The sequence below is a fragment of the Plecotus auritus genome (assembly GCF_963455305.1).
Source record: "Plecotus auritus genome assembly, chromosome: 9".
Lineage (NCBI taxonomy): Eukaryota > Metazoa > Chordata > Mammalia > Chiroptera > Vespertilionidae > Plecotus > Plecotus auritus.
In genome coordinates this window covers 145477976-145499710 of record NC_137783.1, presented here as the reverse complement: position 1 = coordinate 145499710, position 21735 = coordinate 145477976, and the positions used below count along the sequence as shown (strand labels likewise).

The 21735-nt window shown below is 48.7% G+C and overlaps 1 protein-coding gene across 2 annotated transcripts in view; it reads left to right on the top strand.

Moving 5' to 3' along the window:
* Positions 1 to 17250, top strand: part of TRIM44 (tripartite motif containing 44) — an 81423-nt gene extending 64173 nt beyond the window's left edge. The window contains exon 4 of one of the 2 annotated variants that reach the window (XM_080643157.1): positions 16560 to 17250. In XM_080643157.1, coding sequence (XP_080499283.1) covers positions 16560 to 16571 — 12 coding nt within the window. In that variant the 3' untranslated portion in view covers positions 16572 to 17250. The remainder of the gene's footprint in view (positions 1 to 16559) is intronic. The other variant, XM_080643158.1, reaches the window with a different exon arrangement.
* The last annotated feature ends 4485 nt before the right edge of the window (positions 17251 to 21735 follow it).

Below are 21735 nucleotides of genomic sequence, written 5' to 3'. Positions count from 1 at the left end.
ATCTCACAAATCTTAGACACACGGCTGCTAATCAGGGTTGTAAGTGATAGGTCCCAGTCCATGCCCAGGAGCAGCACCTGGGTTAAAGCACCACAGGAGACACCGTGGTGGCTGGTGATCCGTGCCAGGGAAACGGATTTCACACTGAGTGCTTCATGCTCACGTTGTGTGGCTCTCTTGAACATGATGGGCCTTTGCCGCAAACCACACAGCCAGGCCTTCCTAAAGAGGCCTCCAAAGCCCACCACAGTTCAGTCTCCAGCCCGAACTCTTTATTCTTGCTCACCTTGCACCCCACCTCCTGGCCTTCCTGGACCTTCTGAAGTCGGGCCTTCGTAATGAGCTGTCCTGTTTGTGGAGATGGCTCACCGCTCAAGGCCGCCACTCTGCACCTCTCCACCAGCTCGGACTCCAGCCTCACCTTTCTGGCAACTGTTCACACCTGTGTCTTCATTAGGCTGCTTCCAGCTCTCACCTGGCCCCCAGCCCGCAGTGCCTTCCATTTCCACCACTGCCACAAACAGTGGCCTCTCAGTGCCCCTCAGCCCTACCAGGAGGACCAGACTCTGACCCGACAGGTGAGAGACGAGTGGTCAGCCTGCATGGAAGTCGTAGACTTGAAGGCTGGTTACAATTTGGGTCGAGAAAGAGAAAGGATATTGATACTCGAGGCTGGAGCAAGAAAGGTTCTTGTTGTGACTTGTTAGCAGCTGTTAAAACCGTCAGTTGTGAAGGGGGAGTTTAGAACTGGAGCTGCCACAGAGCTTTAAGGATTATCTGTGGATTTCAATGCCATTACTGTTCTTTACCAGAGGGGAGTTGGAATGAGAGAGAGAAGAAAGCCTCTGGTGTGGAGTTATGTCAGATTCGTGGGCTCAGGCCACTCCCTCCTCCCCTCCCGCCCCCCTCCCCCTCCCCCTCCCCCTCCCCTGGAGACAGCCTTCACAGTTCTGGGCCTAACTTGAGAGTCTGGTGTTGACCCCTAGGGAGAGTGCCTTACAGCCATGCTGTGACCATTCCGGGCAATTACAGCGAATCAGAGCTGAGTGGGTGATCATCTTGCGTTGCACATGGACCAGAGTTCCCTTGGTTGCTAGGCCGCACCGTGCATCGCACCCCCTTTTCAAAGCCTGGTCCTTCCGTCCTCTTCAGTGGGCAAGACGAGCATAGGTCCCTTCCCCAACCGTGTTTCCCCCCACCCACCCACCCACCCCTCCGGGCTCAGAGCACTGCCTGAAATCAGACAGCATAACAACAGCCTGGCGATTCTGGGAGGTGAAGATGTGACATAAGAAACTTTGTTGTGGAAAACATTTCACAATAAGTGACTCAAATCATTGTACACCTTAGACTTACACAATGTTATATGTCAATGACATCTCAACGAAGTCAGGGGAGGGGGCTTAGGAGAGACTGGAGAAGCGGTTTGGGAAGGAAATGAGTTTTCTCTTTCCAGCTGAATTTAAAATGAGTAGTTCCATAGGCTTTTCTTAAACTTCTAAAATGGACTTATCATCTTTAGTAGGGGCTTCCTTGTCTCACAGTAAATGTATTAAAAAACAAACAACTCCCCAGCCGGCTTGGGTCAGTGGTTGAGCATCGACCAGAACTATGAACCAGGAGGTCATGGTTCGATTCCCAGTCAGGGTGCATTACTAGGTTGCAGGCTCGATCCCCAGCAGGGGGTGTGCAGGAGGCAGCCAATCAATGATTCTTTCTCATCATTGATATTTCTATCTTTCTCCCTCCTTTCCTCTCTCTGAAATCAATAAAAATATATTTAAAAATAAATTAAAAAGTTAAGAGAATTTTCTCTTCTTTTTCCCGATAAAAATACTTATTTTGTTGTCATTCCTTCCCTCCTACCCCTCTGTGCTGAGCTGAGTGAAGATTGCAGTGGGATGTTGTAAGTAGTGAGTGGGTGGGGAAAGCAAAAGGTCTGTACACTTTTTATTAACTTCTCATGCTGGTGTAGAAGCCATTTGATACACCTGTTATCCTGTATAAAGTTTAATTCTGATTGGGACTCAGAATATGAGTGCCTGGGAAGTCACCTAGTCCAGGAAAAAAGCAGAGAACAATACCACATGCAGTTAAGTCTAAAATAGGCAGGCTCTGTCTACACCTTCCTCGTGTGAAAATCAGTCTCTTACTGAGCATTTGCCATGTGCCATATACTTTTATATTCATAAAGAACCTGTGGATCATGGACTCTGATTTACAAGTGAGGAAACTGAGGCCCAGCGGAGTAAGTTTTGTTCCCCCAGGGGGAACTTAGTAAGTGGAAGGACTGGATTCAAACCTTGGTGTCTCTCTGTTCTTCCTGCTCCTCTCAGTCGGAAAGCCAGGTTGAGAGTCTGTTGTAAGTGATGAGTGGGTGGGGAAAGCAGGGAGCCTAGAAGAGTGCTGACAGATGCGCCTCAACACGTAGCCTGAGAGAGTGACTGGGCCTCACTCAGTAATAAAGGAAACATCCTCCCGGTGCCCTCTGGGGCGTTTGGATTGCCTGCGCTGGCTGGGCCCCACAATCGGGCCAAAGGAGAACATTCGCTTTCCAGGTGTCATAAATAAACTTACGACATCTGATTTATGTCGAGACTGAGCCGTAAACATGTTCTTCTGCAGATGGATGAAACAGGTGTGAAGTGGTAGGATTATGTCATTGGAGGGTGACAGCAGAGCGGCTTCAGGAAAAACTAGGAGGAAGGCAGAATGTGTCTTTACTAATGTTCACTGCTTCCTTCAGCACCCTGTATTTATATCCCAGTCCTGACCCTTGAAAGATTATCATTTCTTTTCCCTCCCGGTAAAACTTAACCATCCACCTCATCCCATCAGCTTCTAAGATTACAGCTGGCTTACCCCAAACCCATTTCTGCTCAGGTGCTTTAGGGGGATCCCATAGGCTACTCTTGTCGTGTAACATCTACTGATTTTTAACCCTAGGAGCTCCGCCAGGGAAGTCAGTACCTTCGACTAAAGCAGTGGTCAGCAAACTCATTAGTCAATAGAGTGGTTTGCCGACCACTGGACTAAAGGAACAACTTTGATAAGGTCTGTAGGCTTAATGGCTTGTGAGCTAGCTTTTGAATGTGACGAAGGCCAGGCTGCTGCTTACACAATGTCATGTTGGGTCTCTGTTACTTCTCCCAGGGCCCGGGCAGCCCGTTGATTCGGACCCCTGGGCTTTGTTCAATAGAGATTGGGCAAGGACATGCCCAGGATGGAGACCTGCAGTGTTAGTTCCGCCTTTCTCTTTGGGGCTCTCCTGTTAGGTGTGCTCAAGTTCCTATGTGTTCTGGGTCACCTTCCTCTCTGGCTAGACGAGTGCTCTCTCATCTGACAGCACTGACCTGGAATCCAGGGAGAGCCTCTGGGAATGTTTTCAGTGGAAGTGGAGTTCTTGGGGTGCCATGAGGAAAAGTTTCCTGAGGCCCCCACGAAAGAATGGGGTTTCGTAGAAAGGTTTATTCATGATGCAAAATTAAGGGGTTACCCTCCAAGGTCTCATCTCTGTCCATCTCGCCATGGAAGAAGCCCAATCTTGTCTTTAGCAGGGCCAGGATTAAGGCCGCTGCCCAGAGTTTCTGTTCCATATTAAAGTCCAGTCCAGTCCAGCATCTAGCCAGCTTAGCTTGTGTTCCCAGCCACAGTCCATTGTGTGCGGGGTCTGCATGGCCACGGGCCATGGGCCATGGGCCATGGGCCATGCAGCTGCTTAAGGCCACATGACTATAGAGAAGGAGCAGCCAAGTGCACGGGTGAGTGGGGGTCATGGAGCAAGCGGAGCAAGAACAAGCAAGTGGGAACTCCTCTTTTGGGGCTTTTAACCTTCCAAGATTCCGTGAGTTTCTGATGGGGTTGACCCCTAGCCAATCCATTGTTCTCCAGGCTAGACTGACAGGCAAACACCTTCCCTACATCACCCGGACTTCACTACACATGTGTCTACCTCCCCCTGCCCCGCCAGTAACCCAGTACCGGATAGGGGGAGGGAGGGGTATTGATTATCTTGGAGGAAGGATGCTGTGTGAAGCTGTAGCTTCCTGGTGAAGTCCCAGGTGAACATGCTTATAATTCTGGCCTCCCCTTTGCTCTCTTCCTGTTATTAATACTAATAAACTAGCTAATTACAACAATACCAGTAGGGTTGGCTGATTGTATATTGGATGTGATGTTCATCTCCTCGGCTGTCTGCATCAAGCAGCCTTCCCATAGGGGCAGAGTCCTACAGTTCGGACCTGGTGGCTGTAACATGAACTTTCAGAATTTGGAGGGGAGGAATAGCTTTCTTACCTTTTTCTTTGTTTCCTAGGGAGACCCAGAATGTTTACTGCAAGAATGTTTGCTGCAAGGGCAGAGATAGGAAGAGTAATAAACAGGCAGGGAACCAGGCCCCCGTCCGAATGGTTCCCTTTCACAAATGTCCACTCTGGTTACGCTCGGCTGGCAGAGATGCCTGAGGCATGAACTAGGCACAGGAAACTGCCTTGTAGCTTTCTGTTCCCAGATCAGAGCCTCTCACTGTCTCTGGCCTTAGGCTCTTAGACAAGTGAGTCTGGCTTGCAAGTAAGTGTCTGTCCACTCCAGACCACTAGTGTCACGCATTGGCACCGCTTACTGTCCCAAGCTGAGTCCTGGACTCATGCTGAAGACAGAATCACATTGGAGCAGCTGATGCCTGCCTACGCCCCATGCAGGCTTTGTGTTGAGTTACCCCTGGGTGTTTGTTTTTCTTTTTTCCCTGAAACATCTGTTTGTGCTGCCTTGGGCGTGTTCTTCAGAAGCCAGTGTGAATATTTTAAGCACCTTGTTCCCATCTTGGAGTGCTGGCAGTTGCGGCAGACACCATATGGAGCCCGGGTGCTCTTCTCATCCTGGTTCTTTCCATCCGCATCCCCATCTTCTTAGGAGACACTTCAAGCACAGCCCCTGGAGATGAGCATTCGGGCCTGCTGACAAGACTCTGTTCCCATCGGTGTGCCTTCGCACACCATCTATGGCCATTCTGAGCTTTCACAGCTCCCGGGACAGCGTCAAGAGTTGGTCCAAGCTGTCCCCTCCACCTGGCTCGCCCTCCTCTGGCCCCATAGTCTTCCGGGAAAATACCAGCCCACCTGCCAACATTGAAGAGTGTCTTTCCTGACTCTGCAGGTGGGATGTACCACTTCTTCCTTCTCTCACACCTCAGACGGATAGTCTATGCCAGACGTAAGCCCCTTAGGGGGAGGGAGCCCATCCCATACCCCTCCATGTTCCCGCCCTGGCATGGGATAGGGGCTCAGCCACCGTGAGGTGAAAGAAGCCACTGACTGGGGATGCGCGTGACATGCAGTTGAAGTTGGTTGAGTGCTCATTACTTGTTAGTAAGTATGTTAGACACTTTACACTTCATTATCTCATTTGGTACTCAACCTGAAGAGATAGATCCCTTCCTGAGTTGCCTCCCAACACACACATGCCCATCTTTCTCTTTCCCGGCACCCTCCTTTATTTTCTCCAGAGAACGTGCCACTCTCTGGAATTATTTACCCATTTACTTGTTGCTGCCTTCACTAGAAATTAAGCCTCACGAGAACAGGGACCTTGGCAGTGCTGTGCACTGCTGCCCTGCCAGCACCTGCTACAGGGCTGTCATACTCTCGGTGCTCCGTGAACATTTGTAAGATAGGCACTGAAAGCGTGAATGAACGATGACTGTGTTTCTCAGATTTGGAGACTAACCACGGCTTTGAGAGATTAAAAAGTTTTGCCAAAGTCACCCAGCTCGGAAGGGCTTGGATGGGAATCCTGGTCTTAACTCCGAAGTGGACAACCCTAACTGATCACACGGTCTCCGTCAGGTGGTTCCAAATGGAAAGCTCTCAGTGCTCCTGGGAGAACAGTCTACTTTCCTAGAAGAGTCAGCTTCCTGCCCAACCTTTCACTTCACCAGCTCAGCCCCTTCCCCAGGCCCAGAGGCTGTGAGAGATCCCGCGTGCCAGCCACCAAACGCATCCTAAGTGCCAGGCAAGTTGCCGAACACTGGGGACAAAACGGTGTGTGAGGGACAGATATAGCCTCCAAAGGCTGACATTTACAGTGCAGTCACGCTGTGGCTGCTGAATCCCTGAGCCCGGGGGCTACGAGGGCCAGGCAGGGATCCACAGGCCACCTTCATCTCGGTTCCCTGAAGGCAGACGGGGCATCATCTCCACGTAAGTCAGATTCTCTCCTCTAGTGGGCGGAGTGGAAATCAGCTGAAGCCTTGAAAAATATTTTCTGTGTAGCCTAATTAAAAGAGTGAGGCCTGGGCGCCTCTCACTCAGGACAGGTGAGATACACATTGAAACCTGGCTGACCCAAAGAGACCCTGTCCTGAGTCCAGGGGGATGGTTTGGTGGCAGGCCCTTTTGTCTGACTATTTGCAGGAACCCACAGAACCAAGGTGAGAACCTGATGGAAATGGTACTGTCCCACGGCCAGGTTACCACAGGAAAGTCACAGGCTTTGGGATCCTCCATTGCAGGGAGAAAGATTTCTAGTAAATGGTGTCCAAACGGAGTTTGAGTCAGCCAAGGCTTTAGAAAAGTCTTAGTGATCAGCAGAGGTTACCTAACACCTGTGCGGTGCTCCTGGTAATGCGGCGTTACCAGCAAGCTGGCTGGACCCATGCGGCCAGGCTCACCTCACAAGCCTCCCATGTGCTGCCTGCACTCGTCCTTGAGTCCCCTGCCCAGGTGAAACACAAGGGCCAGCCTTGGCTGCACTTCCAGCTCTGCCCCACTGTGGGGCTGGGATGTCACCTCGTTTCTCTGCTCCTCGTTTCCTTCTTCTGCAAAACGGAGTGTTCATGCTACTACACAGGATGATTATTATGAAAACTGAATGTGAGCCTGGCTGGTGTAGCTCAGTGGTTGAGCATAGACCTGTGAACCAGGAGGTCACGGTTCGATTCCCGGTCAGGGCATGGGTTGTAGGGCTCGATCCCCAGTGTGGGGTGTGCAGGAGGCAGCCAATCAATGATTCTCTCTCATCATTGATGTTTCTATCTCACTCTCCCTCTCCTTCCCTCTCTGAAATCAATAAAAATAGTTTAAAATAAAATAAAATGTGAAAACATTGGTGATGTGACTCGCTCAGTGCCCACCAGATCATAACAGCGTGCATTTAATGAGTACTTCAATGTGCCATTATCCTCATCTTACAGACATGGACACCCGGGTCTGACTGCTAATGTGTGCTGCAATGGAGTCATGAAGCCATGTCTCTGATTCTCAGTCGTGTACTTTTCCCTCTGTCCCTACCGTCACTGCCAGCACAGTAACTAACCCAGCTCTCCCACCTCTGTCTTCACGCCGCAGCTGACATTTCATCTGAGTGGAGGGGAGCAAGGAATAGGTACCCTTTACCTCCATCTTGGTCTGGATGAGTTGATACCATCCTCACCTCTCTCTTTCTCCGTCAGGGTGAGGGGTGGATGGTTAAAGTGTTGGAATCCAGGCCTTGAGCACAGTTCACAGCTGGAATGAGCAGGGCTGGAAGCTGCCAAAAGTGCAGCTGTTGTATAAGGAAGCCAGATGAGAACATTCCTCGTGGAGGTGAATTGGTTCTTCAGGTTTCCTTGCTTGGGGAGGGCAGGACATGAACTTGCTTCTGCTTTGCCCTCCATGACACAGAACTCCTTGTTCATCAGACATGCCCATTCTTTACCGGTGAGGCTTAGTCATTTGTAAGAGCCATCACTGTTCAGATACAGCATTCTAACCCACATCTGGCGCCCCCAGTGGTTCTACGTGCCTGGTGATTGCAGTGACTATTGGAACCTAAATGGAGCCTGGGCTCACCCCTGGAAGTAAGCTGTCCAGAGGTTACTCAGCACTACGTCTAAGACCAGAAAGCTGCCCACTGTCTGCCTGGGACGCCTTGCAAGGTCTCTAGAACAATAATATATTGTGCAGGTTGTTTTGATCATTCACTTGTTCATTCAAAAAATATTTGTTGAGGTTTCACTGGTGCCAGGCACATGATCAGGTACTGGTGGTATAGCGGGAACAACATTGTTAAGGACCCTAACCATCTCAAAGTAATCGTAGATAGTAATCAGTGCTGTCAAGATGATACCACAGTCTAAGGTAGTGCAGGGCTGGGTGAGGGAAAGCCAACCTCTGAGAAGGTGATATTGGAGCTGAGACCTGAATGTTAAGGCATCCGTCATTCTAAGCTGGGAGAAGAGCTTTTGAGACAGAATAGCAAATGCAAATGCCTTAATGCAAGAACAAGCTCTGCTTATTTGCGGGGCAGAAATAAAACCAGTGTGGCCAGCAGGTGGCACGAAACAGGATAGAAAGGTAGGGAGGGGACTAGTCATGTGGAGATGGGTGGGCCCTGGGCTTTATTCTAAGGTTCTTGGAAGCCATTGCAGGATATTTAAGTGGGGCAGTAACATAATCAGTTGTCCATTTGAAAAACATTACCCTGAGTGCAGTTTGAAAACTAGACAGTAGTGAACTGAAGAGTAGGAGTAGGAAGTCACCAGGCAAAAGGCAAGTGCCGTAGCTCAAGCAGGAGGTGGTGATGGCGGCAGTGGGGGAGAGGGAGGGATGGATGGGATGGTTGTGCAGCGAGTCAGCGGAACCTGCCTGCAGTGGCACAGTGGGAGAGGGAGATGTGTTCCCAAGGATCTGAGCACAATGGTTGGCACATATAAACCACTTAATAATTTACTGTCGTTATTAACAAATAGCCTATCAAATACCAACGGACTGGGCTTGAGAAGGAATCTTGAACCCATTCAAATAACCGCATGCCTACAGTGCCTGTGTCAACAGCAGGGTTAGCCCTTCGCTCTTGTGAATGAGTGTGGTGTTCTTAGAGAAATGGGGCTTGCAGGTATGACGGTGGATTCAGGAGCCAGAAATTCTGACTTCCAGTTTATCTTGCTGTGCCACCCACTCACTGTATGACTTTCAGCCTCTTAGCTTTGATTTCTTCATGCGATGTTACTAAATAAGTATAAAATGTACTGAGCTTTTTCTGTGTGCCAGGTACCTAGCCAAGCGCTCTGTATACATGAATTTTGTTTAATCCTCCCGGCAACTCTACCAGGGAGGTCCTAAATTGTCCTCCATTTCCAGGCAGAAACACGGAACTCAAAATCCCACCGCTAGTAAATGGCAAAGCTGTGACATAAACCTAGGTGTTTCTAGCTCTTAAATCCACATTCAGAACCCTGTGCGATATGAGAAGTAGCACTAGGTCTTGAGAGTTGGTAGGCTTCCAATTTCCAGCTTTCTACAACGTCCAGACCCCAATTCAAGGTCATCATGGGACTCAGCGCTACTGAGAACTAATCTGGGACATGGTAAAAAAAGATAAAGAAATAAAAGCTTACCATTCATAAAGAGATTAGAGATTAGTGAAGAGAGTGTGTTTATTGATCCTTTCCCCCTCTTCCTGTGGTATCGGGTAAGATACAGTAGCTGAGGCAACAGGCTTATGTTTAAGATTTCTGTGGGAGAAAACTGCTTGAGAAAGATTTGGTTTCTATTATTCACTTGCCAAGAAAAGATGAGGAAACTGGGTCGGGTGTATTTCTTGAAGGTACAGAAAGTAAGCAGGGAAGGTAAACCCTAAGCTATTTTCTGCTTCCCAAGCCCCAGCCCCTGGAGTGGCCTGGGCCCAGGGGGTGAGGGTTTGGGAAGATTCTTTTCATCCCCACCACAGGAGGTCCTCCGTTGTGAGAAATCCATCAGTGCTGGAGAGAAAGGGAGGATGGGGAAGCCAACAGAAAGGCTGAGGAACTGGGAGCTTATGCCTCCTCTTGAAATTCAACAGGAAACTGAAAATAACATGGAAATTATTTCAGAAAAGAGAAAGACACATATAAACCGCATATCATCCCCATTCTCATACTTACATGAGTAATGATTGTAAATGAGGATAAGATGATTTCGGGGGGCAGCTTAACAATACTATATGAGACACCTTTAAAAATACATGCCCTTAGATGGTTGGAGAACCATCTCATTCTAGGACTGGGGTAGGGAATATACAGGATGAGCCCAGAGCATTTTGTAGTGCCAGAAAGTAAGAAAGTACTCAAGTAATAAAACCCCCAAAATAAAACCAACTGCACATTGATGGGGGAACAGTCAGGGGCCTCCAGAGCTGACGAAAGAGCTCCCAAAGGCCCAGCTGAACAGTTTCAGCAACAAAATAAATAAAGAAGTATTGGATTATAACCCAAAGTATAAAATAAATGTCCATCCTGATATAAATAGCTGATTGAATCTCTCTCTCTCTCTCTCTCTCTCTCTCTCTCTCTCTCTCTCTCTATATATATATATATATATATATATATATATATATATATATATATATATATATAGATATATATAGATATAGATATAGATATGCCTAAGCGATCATTATAACCAGTTGACTGGTTGACCAGTTGCTATGATGCACACTGACCACCAGGGAGTAGACGCTCAATGCAGAAGCTGCCCCCTGGTGGTCAGTGCAGTCCCTCCCCCCGGCCAGCCAGCCCCAATGGGCCCCAATCAGGACTGGGCGAGATGGCCCCGATCAGCCCTGATCACCAGCCAGGCCAAGGGACCCTACCTGTGCACAAATTGGTTCACCGGGCCTCTAGTAAGTAAATAAATAAATGAAGAAGAAGAGACAAATCTCACGTTCAAATAATTAGGTAGATACCCTACCCTCAAAAATGAGGGGGAATGTAACTCCTTACTCCTTACTCCTTAGATGCAGGTAGTTCCTGATGACTTGCGACAATATGGGTAAGGGAAATAAAGTAACTTTACATAGGAAAAACCTTAGCAAACACTGCCTCAGCCCGTGTTCAAGGTCAACAGTGCTAAGTCACATTGATATGTACCCTTCCTATGACATGAGGAGAATGACACTTTATCTCTGCAGTTTTCTAAAGGCCCAAAGCTATGGCTTAATCATGGGAAAACATCAGACAACTCCCAAGTGAGGGACATTCTACAAAATACCTGACCGATATCCTCAAAACTGTCACCATAATCAAAACCAAGAAAGTCTGAAAACTCATCACAGCCAAGAGGAACCTTAGGACCCCTGATGACTATAAGTAGTGTGGCATCTGGGTGACATCTGGAACAAAAAAAGAACACTAGAGAAAAACTAAGGAAATCTGAATAAAACATAAAATTCAATTAATACTAATATACCACAAATGTTCTATACCAGCCGTGGGCAAACTACAGCCCGCGGGCTGGATCCGGCCGTTCTATCCGGTTCTCTTGCTCTCCCCTCCGCTCCTTTACTTTGAATTTATATTAGTTCACACAAACACTCCATCCATGCTTTTGTTCCGGCCCTCTGGTCCAGTTTAAGAACCCATTGTGGCCCTGGAGTGAAAAAGTTTGCCCATCCCTGTTCTATACTAACATAACAGAGGAAAGTGGGTATTAGAACCTTCTGTATTATCTTTGTAATTTTTCTGTAAACTTTAACCTATCTTATAAAATAGAATTTATTAAAACAAAAAAGGACCATGCCCTTTGGCCCAGGAGTTTCCCTTCTGGGAATTTTTGGGGAGAAATAATTAAGTGTAAACCTAAAAAGTCATCCACATGGATATGTGTCACAGGTGTGGGTAAGAATGAAAAGGTGGAAATAATTTGTGTCTAGTACAGGTAGAGTAAATCCAGACTATTCAATCATGAATCATAATCTTATAGAGATATTATTCTTGATAAGGAAGGTATTAATCATTGCTAGTTGAGTAGAAAAGCAGATTATGAAAGAACCTGTGAAATATCTATTTTTATATATGTAGTAGAGGCCCAGTGCATGAAATTCATGCACTGGGTGTGGGGGGGGAGGAGAATGTCCCTCAACCCAGCCTGCAACCACTCCAATCTGGGACCCCTCAGTGGATGTCCGACTGCCGGCAGTCAGACATCCCTTTCACAATCCGGGACTGCTGGCTCCCAACCGCTCGCCTGCCTGCCAGCCTGATCACCCCCCTAACCACTCCCCTGCCAGCCTTATCGACACCTAACTGCTCCCCTGCTGGTCCGACTGCCCCCAACTGCCCTCCCCTGCCAGCCCAGTCACCCCCAACTGCCCTCCCCTGCCGACCTGGTTGCCCCCAACTGCCCTCCCCTGCAGGCCTGGTTGCCTCCAACTTCCCTCCCCTGCTGGCCTGATCGCCCCCAACTGCCCTCCACTGCCAGCCTGGTCACCCCTAACTGCCCTCCCCTGCTGGCCTGGTTGCCCCCAACTGCCCTCCCCTGCAGGCCTGGTTACCCCCAAGTGCCCTCCCCTGCCGACCTGGTCGCCCCTAACTGCCCTCCCCTGCAGGCCTGGTCACCCCCAACCGCCCTCCCCTGCTGGCCTGATCTCCCACAACTACCCTCCCCTGCCGGCCATCTTTGTGGTGGCCATCTTTGACCACATGGGGGTGGCCATCTTGTGCGAGGGCGTGAGGGTCAATTTGCATATTACCTCTTTATTATATAGGATGGGGGATATAGATAAATCTATTGCAGTGTGTTAATGTTGATTATCACTGGTGGATAACAGCATAGGGTATTTTGTTTTTTTCTTTTTATAGAAGCAATACTTGTTACAGAAAGTACAGCTCAGCAAAATGGAAAAACTTAATTTTTTAATTTTTTTTTTAAAAAAAGGCTGGAAATGATTCCATATAAATCCAACAACAATAGCAACAGAAGACTCTGTCCTAAAGAAAGGCATTCTAAGAACAGATGGGACATACTAGTAGGCAGGCAAACAAGCCACTGCCTGCTACTTCTGTGCAAGGATGCTGCCTGAACAGGCCTGCTGGTGCCTCTCCATCTTCCACAGAAACAGGCCACGACACAGTCCCTGTGGTGCGCAAGAAGGGGAGCCGCCTTTAAACACGGCAGACAAGTGGCAAGGTGCATGGAGATCCAATCTGGTCCTGTGGTCAGAGCGTGGACCTGAGGCAGCGCTAGAGACCTAAGCTTCTCTCAGAGGCATCTTCACAGGCCTGCGGAGGCACAGGCGCTGTGAGGCCTGAGAGACAAGCCCAGTGTCTGCATTTCCTTCTCTTTCTATAGCAATCCTGACTAGTTGAGTGCAAAAGCAGATTATTAAAGAACCTGTGAAATATATATTTCACCTGGCATTTTTCATCCTAAAAAAGTACCTTCCATATCATTACTACAACCATTAGAGGGGGTGTTAGAGAGGTTGAGTCACTCACCCACGGTCCCACAGCTCAGCAGTTCAGCTCAGTTTTAAACCCAGCTCAGCCTGGTGACTTCAAAGCAACTAGATAATGCTGCCACCCTCGGTGGTCAATACCGACTATAGAATGGGCTGTCTATCTAACACCCTTAGTTCATTTCAAACAACAACCAAGCAGACATTAAAAAGCATTTCAATAACCTCTGAGTGCCACTCCCATTATAAATCGGAGTGTGATTGGTAGAAGTTTCAGAGGAGGATGAATGGCTGAGGTGGAAGTCTGGCCACTTCCCTTGGAGAAAGTAGACTTTTATAGCCTATTTAAGAAAATCTTATGAGCACAGACCAGCTTCTATACAAAGTGAAGGAGCGCTAGGAGATGATTATATTGTTAACCTCCAGGAGAGACCACACGCAAAGGAAGACGGGTTATTAAATAACTGTGAAAACAAATATGCTCTATTTGAAGATGCTATTCTGGAAAATATATTCTATCTCTATCTCTGCCCATCTCTGTCTCTCTTCCTCACTTAGCAGGCTGTAAAGTCCAGGAGGGCGATTGCTGTGTCTCTCTTACTTATTGGTGTGCTTGGCATCATGCCTAACACATAGTGGACTGTCAATAAATATTTAGCAAATAAAAGAATCAATCAGCGATATGCCAGGATCTCAAGGTCTCACGCTTTTAAACTATGAGATGAACTATATCCTTCAGACCCAAGAACAGATCTCTTTTAGGATAATGAGAAAATATTTCATTAGTCGTGGCTTCTGATCTTTACCCCAAGCCAACGCTACGCGTCATATAGTAAAGAACCTGGCAACAGAAAAAGAACTCACTTATAATTTCATTATACTCATTTGGGGTAGGGACAGGGGTGGGGAGGTTGTTGACCTCTTTGTGAATATGATGAAAATTGTGACCTCTCTCAGACAGAGGAACACATAAACACAATGTTGTATACCATTTCAGTAGGTTCATGAACCCTTTATGCATTTCGAGTGAAGAATGCTGACCGTTCAGCTTAAGGAAAGGGCACAGTCACCATGCTAGGCTCTCATAATTGAAGGGCATTGACAAGAGAACAATAGGAGCTCGCTTGGATATAATACCAAGCGGGGGGCACTAGGACGCCAGTTCCAACAGTGCCTTGATTCTGGTGAGAAGCTTTCATAAAAGACCTTTTGTTCCCCTTGGGACAGATGTCACCAAACACGTGGCTCCTTAGCGCTAGTTCACGGTCCCGCCCTTCCCAGCATGCTCCCTCTATCCTGTGATTGGACAACAGACAGGAAAAGGGAGCGGAAACGGGAGGGATTTGGATAGCGAAGGCTGCCCACTTGGTTCTCTGGGCTCCCGGAGTACACTTAGCTTATTGTCAGGCTATGTCTTGAAATATTTTCGCCCTGAGCCAAAGTACTCCAAGTTAGTTGCCTAGGATATTTTCCCTTAAAGTCTTTCCCAAACGGATGTAAAAGAGCACAGATTTCATATAGATATAGACAGTCCATTGTGAGGTAACGTTCTCTAGGTTATGGCCGGGAGCTCGTGCACCCCAAGCCTGTCCTCTTCCTTGCGTAGCCCGTCTCTACCAGAGGAAGGAGATTTTACCTCCCTTCCAACCTCCCTGTCTTGACTATTTCAGACTTTATCCGGGGAACACAGACCTTGCTCTGTGACCGAGGATTTTATATCTCTCAGAGCTCCACTGTGTCCAGCTGGGAAAAGGGCTAATAAAAATAACAGCCCCTCCATCCCAGGATCATAAGGGGAATGACAGAGGGTGAGGAGGCCTTGGCTCAGTGCCCCCGCCACCCAGGCACCCGATTCGATTGGCTCTTGTGACAGTTTTGGCTGTGGCCTCGAGAAGGGCAGGAGGGGGAACTGGGCGAGTTTGCTGCTTTTGCCCTTTTCAATGTGCTTGCTCCTGTCCCCCTTCTTTTTCTGGTCCTGCCTTCCTGCCCCAGCCCCTGTCTCAGCCATGTTCTCGCCCAGCACCAAGCCAGGGAGGTCCACCCTGAGCAGCTGAGCCCCCAGCCACCACAGCTCATGGTTTGGCCACTGAAGTATCAGTGACCTCTAGGATGACTGACTATTCCCTTCAACTCCCTCTCTCTCCTCCCTTTCTTCCTGTTGTGTTTACTTCTCACTCACTTTTTAAAAACAACTGTTTATTGAATGCTTCTCCGTGCCTCGCGCATTATTAGTGTTAGAGAAATAGTAGTTAATAGAATAGATTGTATTGCTACTCTTTCATGCTCCAGTGGGCGGTAGAGGGGAGAGTAAATAGCAAATACTTTATAGGATGTGATAAGGGCTAGAAAAGAAATAAGGTGGAGATGAAGAATCATCAGGGGTCCTACTTGGATGCAGTGCCCTCTCTGAAGAGGTGACATCTGCGTCCGGTGCCTATCCGTGGCATGAACTGCAGCCTTGGCAGGATTCCGGGAGAGGAGAGCAGAATGCAGGCTTCCTTTTGTCTTTTTCTCCTAACAGTAGATTGTTTAAGGCAGGCGTCCTCAAACTATGGCCCGCGGGCCACATGCAGCACGCCAAGGACATTTATCCGGCCCGCCGGGTGCCGCTGCCTGTCCTGCTTAGCAGCCGACTCGTCCCGGGCCCGCAGTGCGCATAGGAATTTGTTCATAGTTTTTTTTTTAAACTATAGTCCGGCCCTCCAACGGTCTGAGGGACAGTGAACTGGCCCCCTGTTTAAAAAGTTTGAGGACCCCTGGTAAGGCTTAGGGCAGTGGTCAGCAAACTCATTAGTCAACAGAGCCAAATATCAACAGTACAACGATTGAAATTTCTTTTGAGAGCCACGTTTTTTAAACTTAAACTTCTTCTAACGCCACTTCTTCAAAATAGACTCGCCCAGGCCATGGTATTTTGTGGAAGAGCCACACTCAAGGGGCCAAAGAGCCGCATGTGGCTCGCGAGCCGCGGTTTGCTGACCACGGGCTTAGGGGGAGCCAGACTCCTGATTTTTACTAGCAATTCATTTTGTCAAGTAAGTTTAAGTAAGTTTATAAAACTATTATGAGCCACGCCTGTTCGTTTAAATAGCTGTTCACTTGCTGTGGCCCTGTGTATGTTATGTGTATTATCGTACTTAATCCTCCAAGAACCCAGAAAGTAGGTTTTATCATCCCCGTGATCCCTGTAGTCAGATAAATCGGAACTTAGAGAGGTAAGTAGCTTGCCCGTGGCCACGTGCAGCGCCCAGCAGTGGCAGGGTGAGGGCTGGAACCCGGGTCTGACCACAGAGCCGGTGCCTTCAGCCAGCAGCCCCGGTCGCCTCCCCCCTGTGATGTCGTGCCTCACCTGGTTCTCCTTTCCTTTGCAGTGGGGCCAGTGACGAAGAGGACACATGAAGGCTCGCCATTCCCAGCGGAGAACCATTCCTCCCCCCTGTGTGTGTGACAGCGTGTATGTAACGGCTTCTGACTCTGTGAAAGCTTCCCGGCAACTAATGTCCTCCCACCCATACGTCCCCAGACCCTCAGCAGCCATAGCTCTCCGGGGATGCCAACTGCATGCTCGCTGACTGTGTGCTTCTCATTCCTGTGTCGTGGTGGGTTAGGGAAGAGTGCCCCTGGGATCAATCAGGAGCAACTGGGAAGGGTCCTTCAGGTCACCCCTCCATGGCTGCTTTGAACTGACTCAGGAAGCCAGCCCCTGGAATATTAGGGACCTAGATGTACCTCCTCGCTAGGAAGACTCTGGAATAACCTCGAAGGGCAGTCAGAATATTTTCCCTTCCTGCCACCTTATTCCTATCGAAGCATGAAATAAATGAGGCAGAGTAGGGCTGGACCCACATAAATAGTCTCTAAAAGTCCAGTGCATTTGTGAAAAGGTGGTTTCGTGAAATAAGTTGGATGGTTTAAAAACAGGGTTGGAGAAAGAGTTAAAATTCAGACATACATAGAGATATTTTTAGTACATGAGGTTATCCAGGACTTCAGATTCATAATCCAGAGCTGTGGAAATGAAAAAAAAAAAAATGATTGAAGACTTAGAAAGGAAATAACATTTAAAAAAAAAAAAAAGAGGACCAAAGAAATCAGTTTTCTGAACTCAAATTGCCTGAGTTTCCAAAACAGTCACTGAAGGATCTGATGGACCTGAATGACTGGGTGAGTTCTGAGGTTTGATGAATTTTGTCACATGAAAGACTGGGATGTGTATTACCAAGTGGGAATTTTCAATGTAGGTTTTTGTCCGTCGCTCCCCACTCCCCTTCCACCACACACACACACACTTAGCCTAATTTGGCTTAAATGCAGTGTGGGGAGAGTCCTTGTCACTCACGATGTTCTGAATGGAGCGCTGAGCTTCATCTCTCAGTAGATACCCTCCCTGCACGGCAGCCGGAGCCCCTCTGCCCGTGCACTCCCCCCCAGCATCTCCCCACCAACCCTCCTCTCTAGTCACGTGAGCAGACACATCATGCTCCCAGATCCCAGCTCCTCACAGCCAGGTTTTCATGCTCACTCAAATGAGCAGTGATGTCCTAGGGCAGTGGTCGGCAAACCGCGGCTCACGAGCCACATGCAGCTCTTTGGCCCCTTGAGTATGGTTCTTCCACAAAATACCACGTGCGGACGTGCACGTACAGTGCGATTGAAGGAGTACCCTAATTAAGTTAATAACAATGTAGCTACCTATATAGTTTAAGTTTAAAAAATTTGGCTCTCAAAAGAAATTTCAATTGTTGTGCTGTTGATATTTGGCTCTGTTGACTAATGAGTTTGCTGACCACTGTCGTAGGGAATGCCATGCCACTAAAACACCTGCATCTTCTGCAGCATCTGTCTTACTTAGATAGTTGGAATCAGGGGGTGACCTTATCTTTAGGTAAAACCAACAGTTATATCATGAAGTCGAGTGTCCGGAAACATCGACATGATCCAGGTAAAACGGGAGCCTCCACAGGAAATTCTTGTTTGCAGGTGGGATGTGTGCTCCCGCTCCTCGGCCTTTAGTGGCGCTTTGGTGTTCATTTCTGAGAAGGACGACTGGAACTGTATCCTGGCGTCCCTGGGGCTCCTGCTGACTGGGGCCTACACTTCTGGTGCCTCTGAGGAGCCTGCCCTGGGGGAACCCCCTCTTCCTGCCTGCTGCCTGCCTGCCTGACCCCTGGACCCATTATATAGCTTTCGGGCCCGCTGACTTTTGTGTGCACAGCATGGTTTTGAGGCAGAAACAATACTTACATGCTGTAGGAATCCTATGTATATCATTGTTCAGTTCTGTGCATGCTACACAGTGACCATTCCTTTGGTGCCAGGAAGCTACCAGGCATGTATACTCTGGGTTAGGGTTATCCTAGCTCACTAAATATGTCAGGGCTTATTTATAAATTTGAGAGGAGTTAGGGCTGTTAAGAGGGGAAAAGGTTATTTTTCTCTCAAACTAGTAGCCAACAGATGGCCAAGACAATGGCGCTGTAGCTGTCTGCCTGCAAAGGCCAGAGAATCCCGCATAACACTGATTACCGCCCCAACCCACCCGATGAAATGCCCCTTAAAGAGGAACCAATGGCCTCTCTTAAAATAAGAGCTTAAAAACCAGACGATTAAGATTTGGAAACTTGTGTTATCTTCTCCAAATAATTCTTTTTCCATCCATACATAGTAGCCTTGTCTTAGCAATGGACAGATCACTGGCCTCTTCATACCTGAGCCCATGTTACTTTAAATCGGTATTTGGGAAACCCAAGCATTTATGCAGAGGATATGAACAGAAATACGAAGATGCATGCCAGCCTGTCTCCGTAAGGTATCGTATCCCTGTAGTCCTCAAGAAAAGCACTTCTGCTTTTTCTTAGAGCGGATTTCTGACTCACTTTATGGGTTCCTGCTGTCCTCAGCACCTGATAAAACTTTAAGCAGGGAAGCATGGGACAGCGCAGCAGTGTCTGCCAGGCTCCCGAGTTCCTGCCGGAAGCGCGAGGATGCTTCCTGCAGCGGCCCTGGCTTCCCCTTGAGCCCCAGCGTGGTGAGGCCTCCCTCCCGCAGGTCCTACACGCTGTGCTCCCAGTCCTGTCCTGGCTGCCGAAGGCTCTGCAGAAATCCCAGGAGAGGTCATGCAGGCAGGCAGCTAATGAGCATCTTCAGGATGAACTGGGTCCCAACACCAATGCCTGGCTGCCTTCCAAATATCGGGTGTCTGGAGGCCGAAGGGGGGTGTGTTTTTATTTGATGTCATTAAATTCAGTGCAATTCCAAGAAATGCTTGGAGTCTCAGCTCTGATAACCAGGAAGGGAAATAACCTATACTGGGGACCAACTATGGACCAGGCCCTGTACTAGGCCCCGTTCTCAGATGATGAAGCCGATTGGGAGTGGAAGACTCACTTGCCTTGACCCACTAGGATATATTGGAGCCGGGTTTTGAGCCCAGCTCTCCCTAACTCTGTGGCCCATGGTCCATCTCAGTACAGAGGGTGAAAGGCGGCAGCGCCCGCCCCGCCGCTCCCCCCCCCCCCCGCCGGCCCCACCCCGCCGGCCAGTGCGACCACCCACTTTATGACTTTTTTTTCAGAATTACATTGCATGGCTGTTGTTTGGGCTCAGAAAAGGCATCAAAGTTGCCTATTCTTCCACTTCAGCGGGTGCATTAAGAACAAGTTGCTACTTTAAGCCCACCCCCAGGAGCCGTCCCCCGTAAGAAAAGAATTTCTGGGCCTTCAAGAATATACAGCTTCTCAGCAGCAGTAAAGGGGAAGGGTGTCTGCTGTTAGGAAAGGAAGCCTTCATGTTTAGTCTCCTCGCCAGGTCTGTGCCTGGGCGGGGGTGGTCATTCATAGTCCACTGAGCCTTGCTGACACCTGGTATGCGTGTGGACATAAAGATAAGTGTATGTGTGTGTACATACATGCACACGCGCGCACACTCACACAGTTTAAGGACAAAGGGAATTCAAAGCAGCCCCTCATTATTCTGCATGCCACCCCAAAGGCGTCCACCAGCCCTGATTACACATGTCACCAGACGTGTCGGAGCTTAGGGGCTGACAGGATGCTAACAGGAGGAGCAGCTCCCGGGGAGGTTGCCAGGTCCTAAAGCACTGAGCCCAGGTGACAGCCCTAATCTGGGTGGCCTAGTGGAAAGGGAAGCCAACCCATTCTGGGGATCTGAGCGTCTGACCCCTCCGGTCAGCCTGTGGACACAGCTGCCGAATTCACAACCTGTGGGAGAGGCGGGGCCCCGAGGCCTCTTCCCACCAGAAAACATTCTCCTGCCGGTGCCCGAAACCCCACACTCACATGATGGCCGCTCAGTGCGTGCTTTTGGATAAGAAAACCCGTTGCAATGTTTCCCGTGTGCCTAGCACATCTGGGATTTTGTGTTTAAAGAACAAATCTCATTGTGGATGGCCTCGGCCCAGTCCTGAGAGCAAAAGATGGCCCATAGGGGAGACGCCTCATCGTGTTGTCTGTACCCAGCTCACCCCAGCCGATTCCAAGCGCCATAAGGCCAGGCAGTTCTGCCCTCCGGGGCCTGCCAGGTAAAACAGTGCCATTCAGAACTGAGAACACACCAGAAACCGCAGAACATGCGTCAGAGCAAGAAAATGGAAATAAATTCAGACAGTCGTCTGTCTACTGGTGTAAAAAAGTGCCACAGAGCCCGCGCTGGGCGTGATGTGACCTTGAGGGGACAATAGATTCAGACTTAATGGGAGTTAAACCTGACGGGTCTCTCTACAGTGACAGGCGCTACCGCCTGGTGGGAGAACACGAACTGCTGTCCTCTGCCCGTTGTCCTGTGCAGTCCCATCCCTCCTTACTCATCGTCCCCCTCCCCTGGTGGTCTAGTGAAAAGGGAAGTCTGCCAACCCATTCTGGGGATCTGTTACGTTAAACAAGGGAGCACTCAATCTTTCAAGGGAACCACTCGTTTGAGTTAATGTTTCAGTACATCATCTTCATACTGTAAATTATTTTGTAAGAGCGATTTACCGCCATCCCAGGATGTTTGGACTCAGCGCCCCTGTGCATTTGCAAATCAATAAACTATTACTGGAAATACCATCTGTCTCTCAGAGTCGGGCACAGAGGACCCACTAGGTGTGATATTCACGACAGTCCGCGTGCTCAACTGTGGACCCGCCAGAGATGTGGTGTTCTGGTCCCCAGGTGTTGGAGTCTCGTTTACTCCTGATTTCTCTAGAGTGGCTTAGGAGCTCTCCGCCAAGTGGCAAAGGGCACACTGAAAGTCATTCCATGTAGCGAGATGTTGATATGGCTTCTTCTCAAAGTAAAATGATTCCTGTCTCGGTTACATTTTCTCACCAGAGGAGCTTATAACCTAAAGAATACATGGTCCTGAGTGGGGGTTTCAAATAATAAAGCTTTACAATTTGGATTAACCAGGCGGCAGGTCAAACTTTAATTTTTATTATATTTTCTAGAAAAAAAAAGTTCACACAGGAAATCACAGTTAGGCCAGCAACATCGTTTGTGTGGAATACACATTTGATATAATTGCTGAAGAGACAGGACTGCGTTGTAA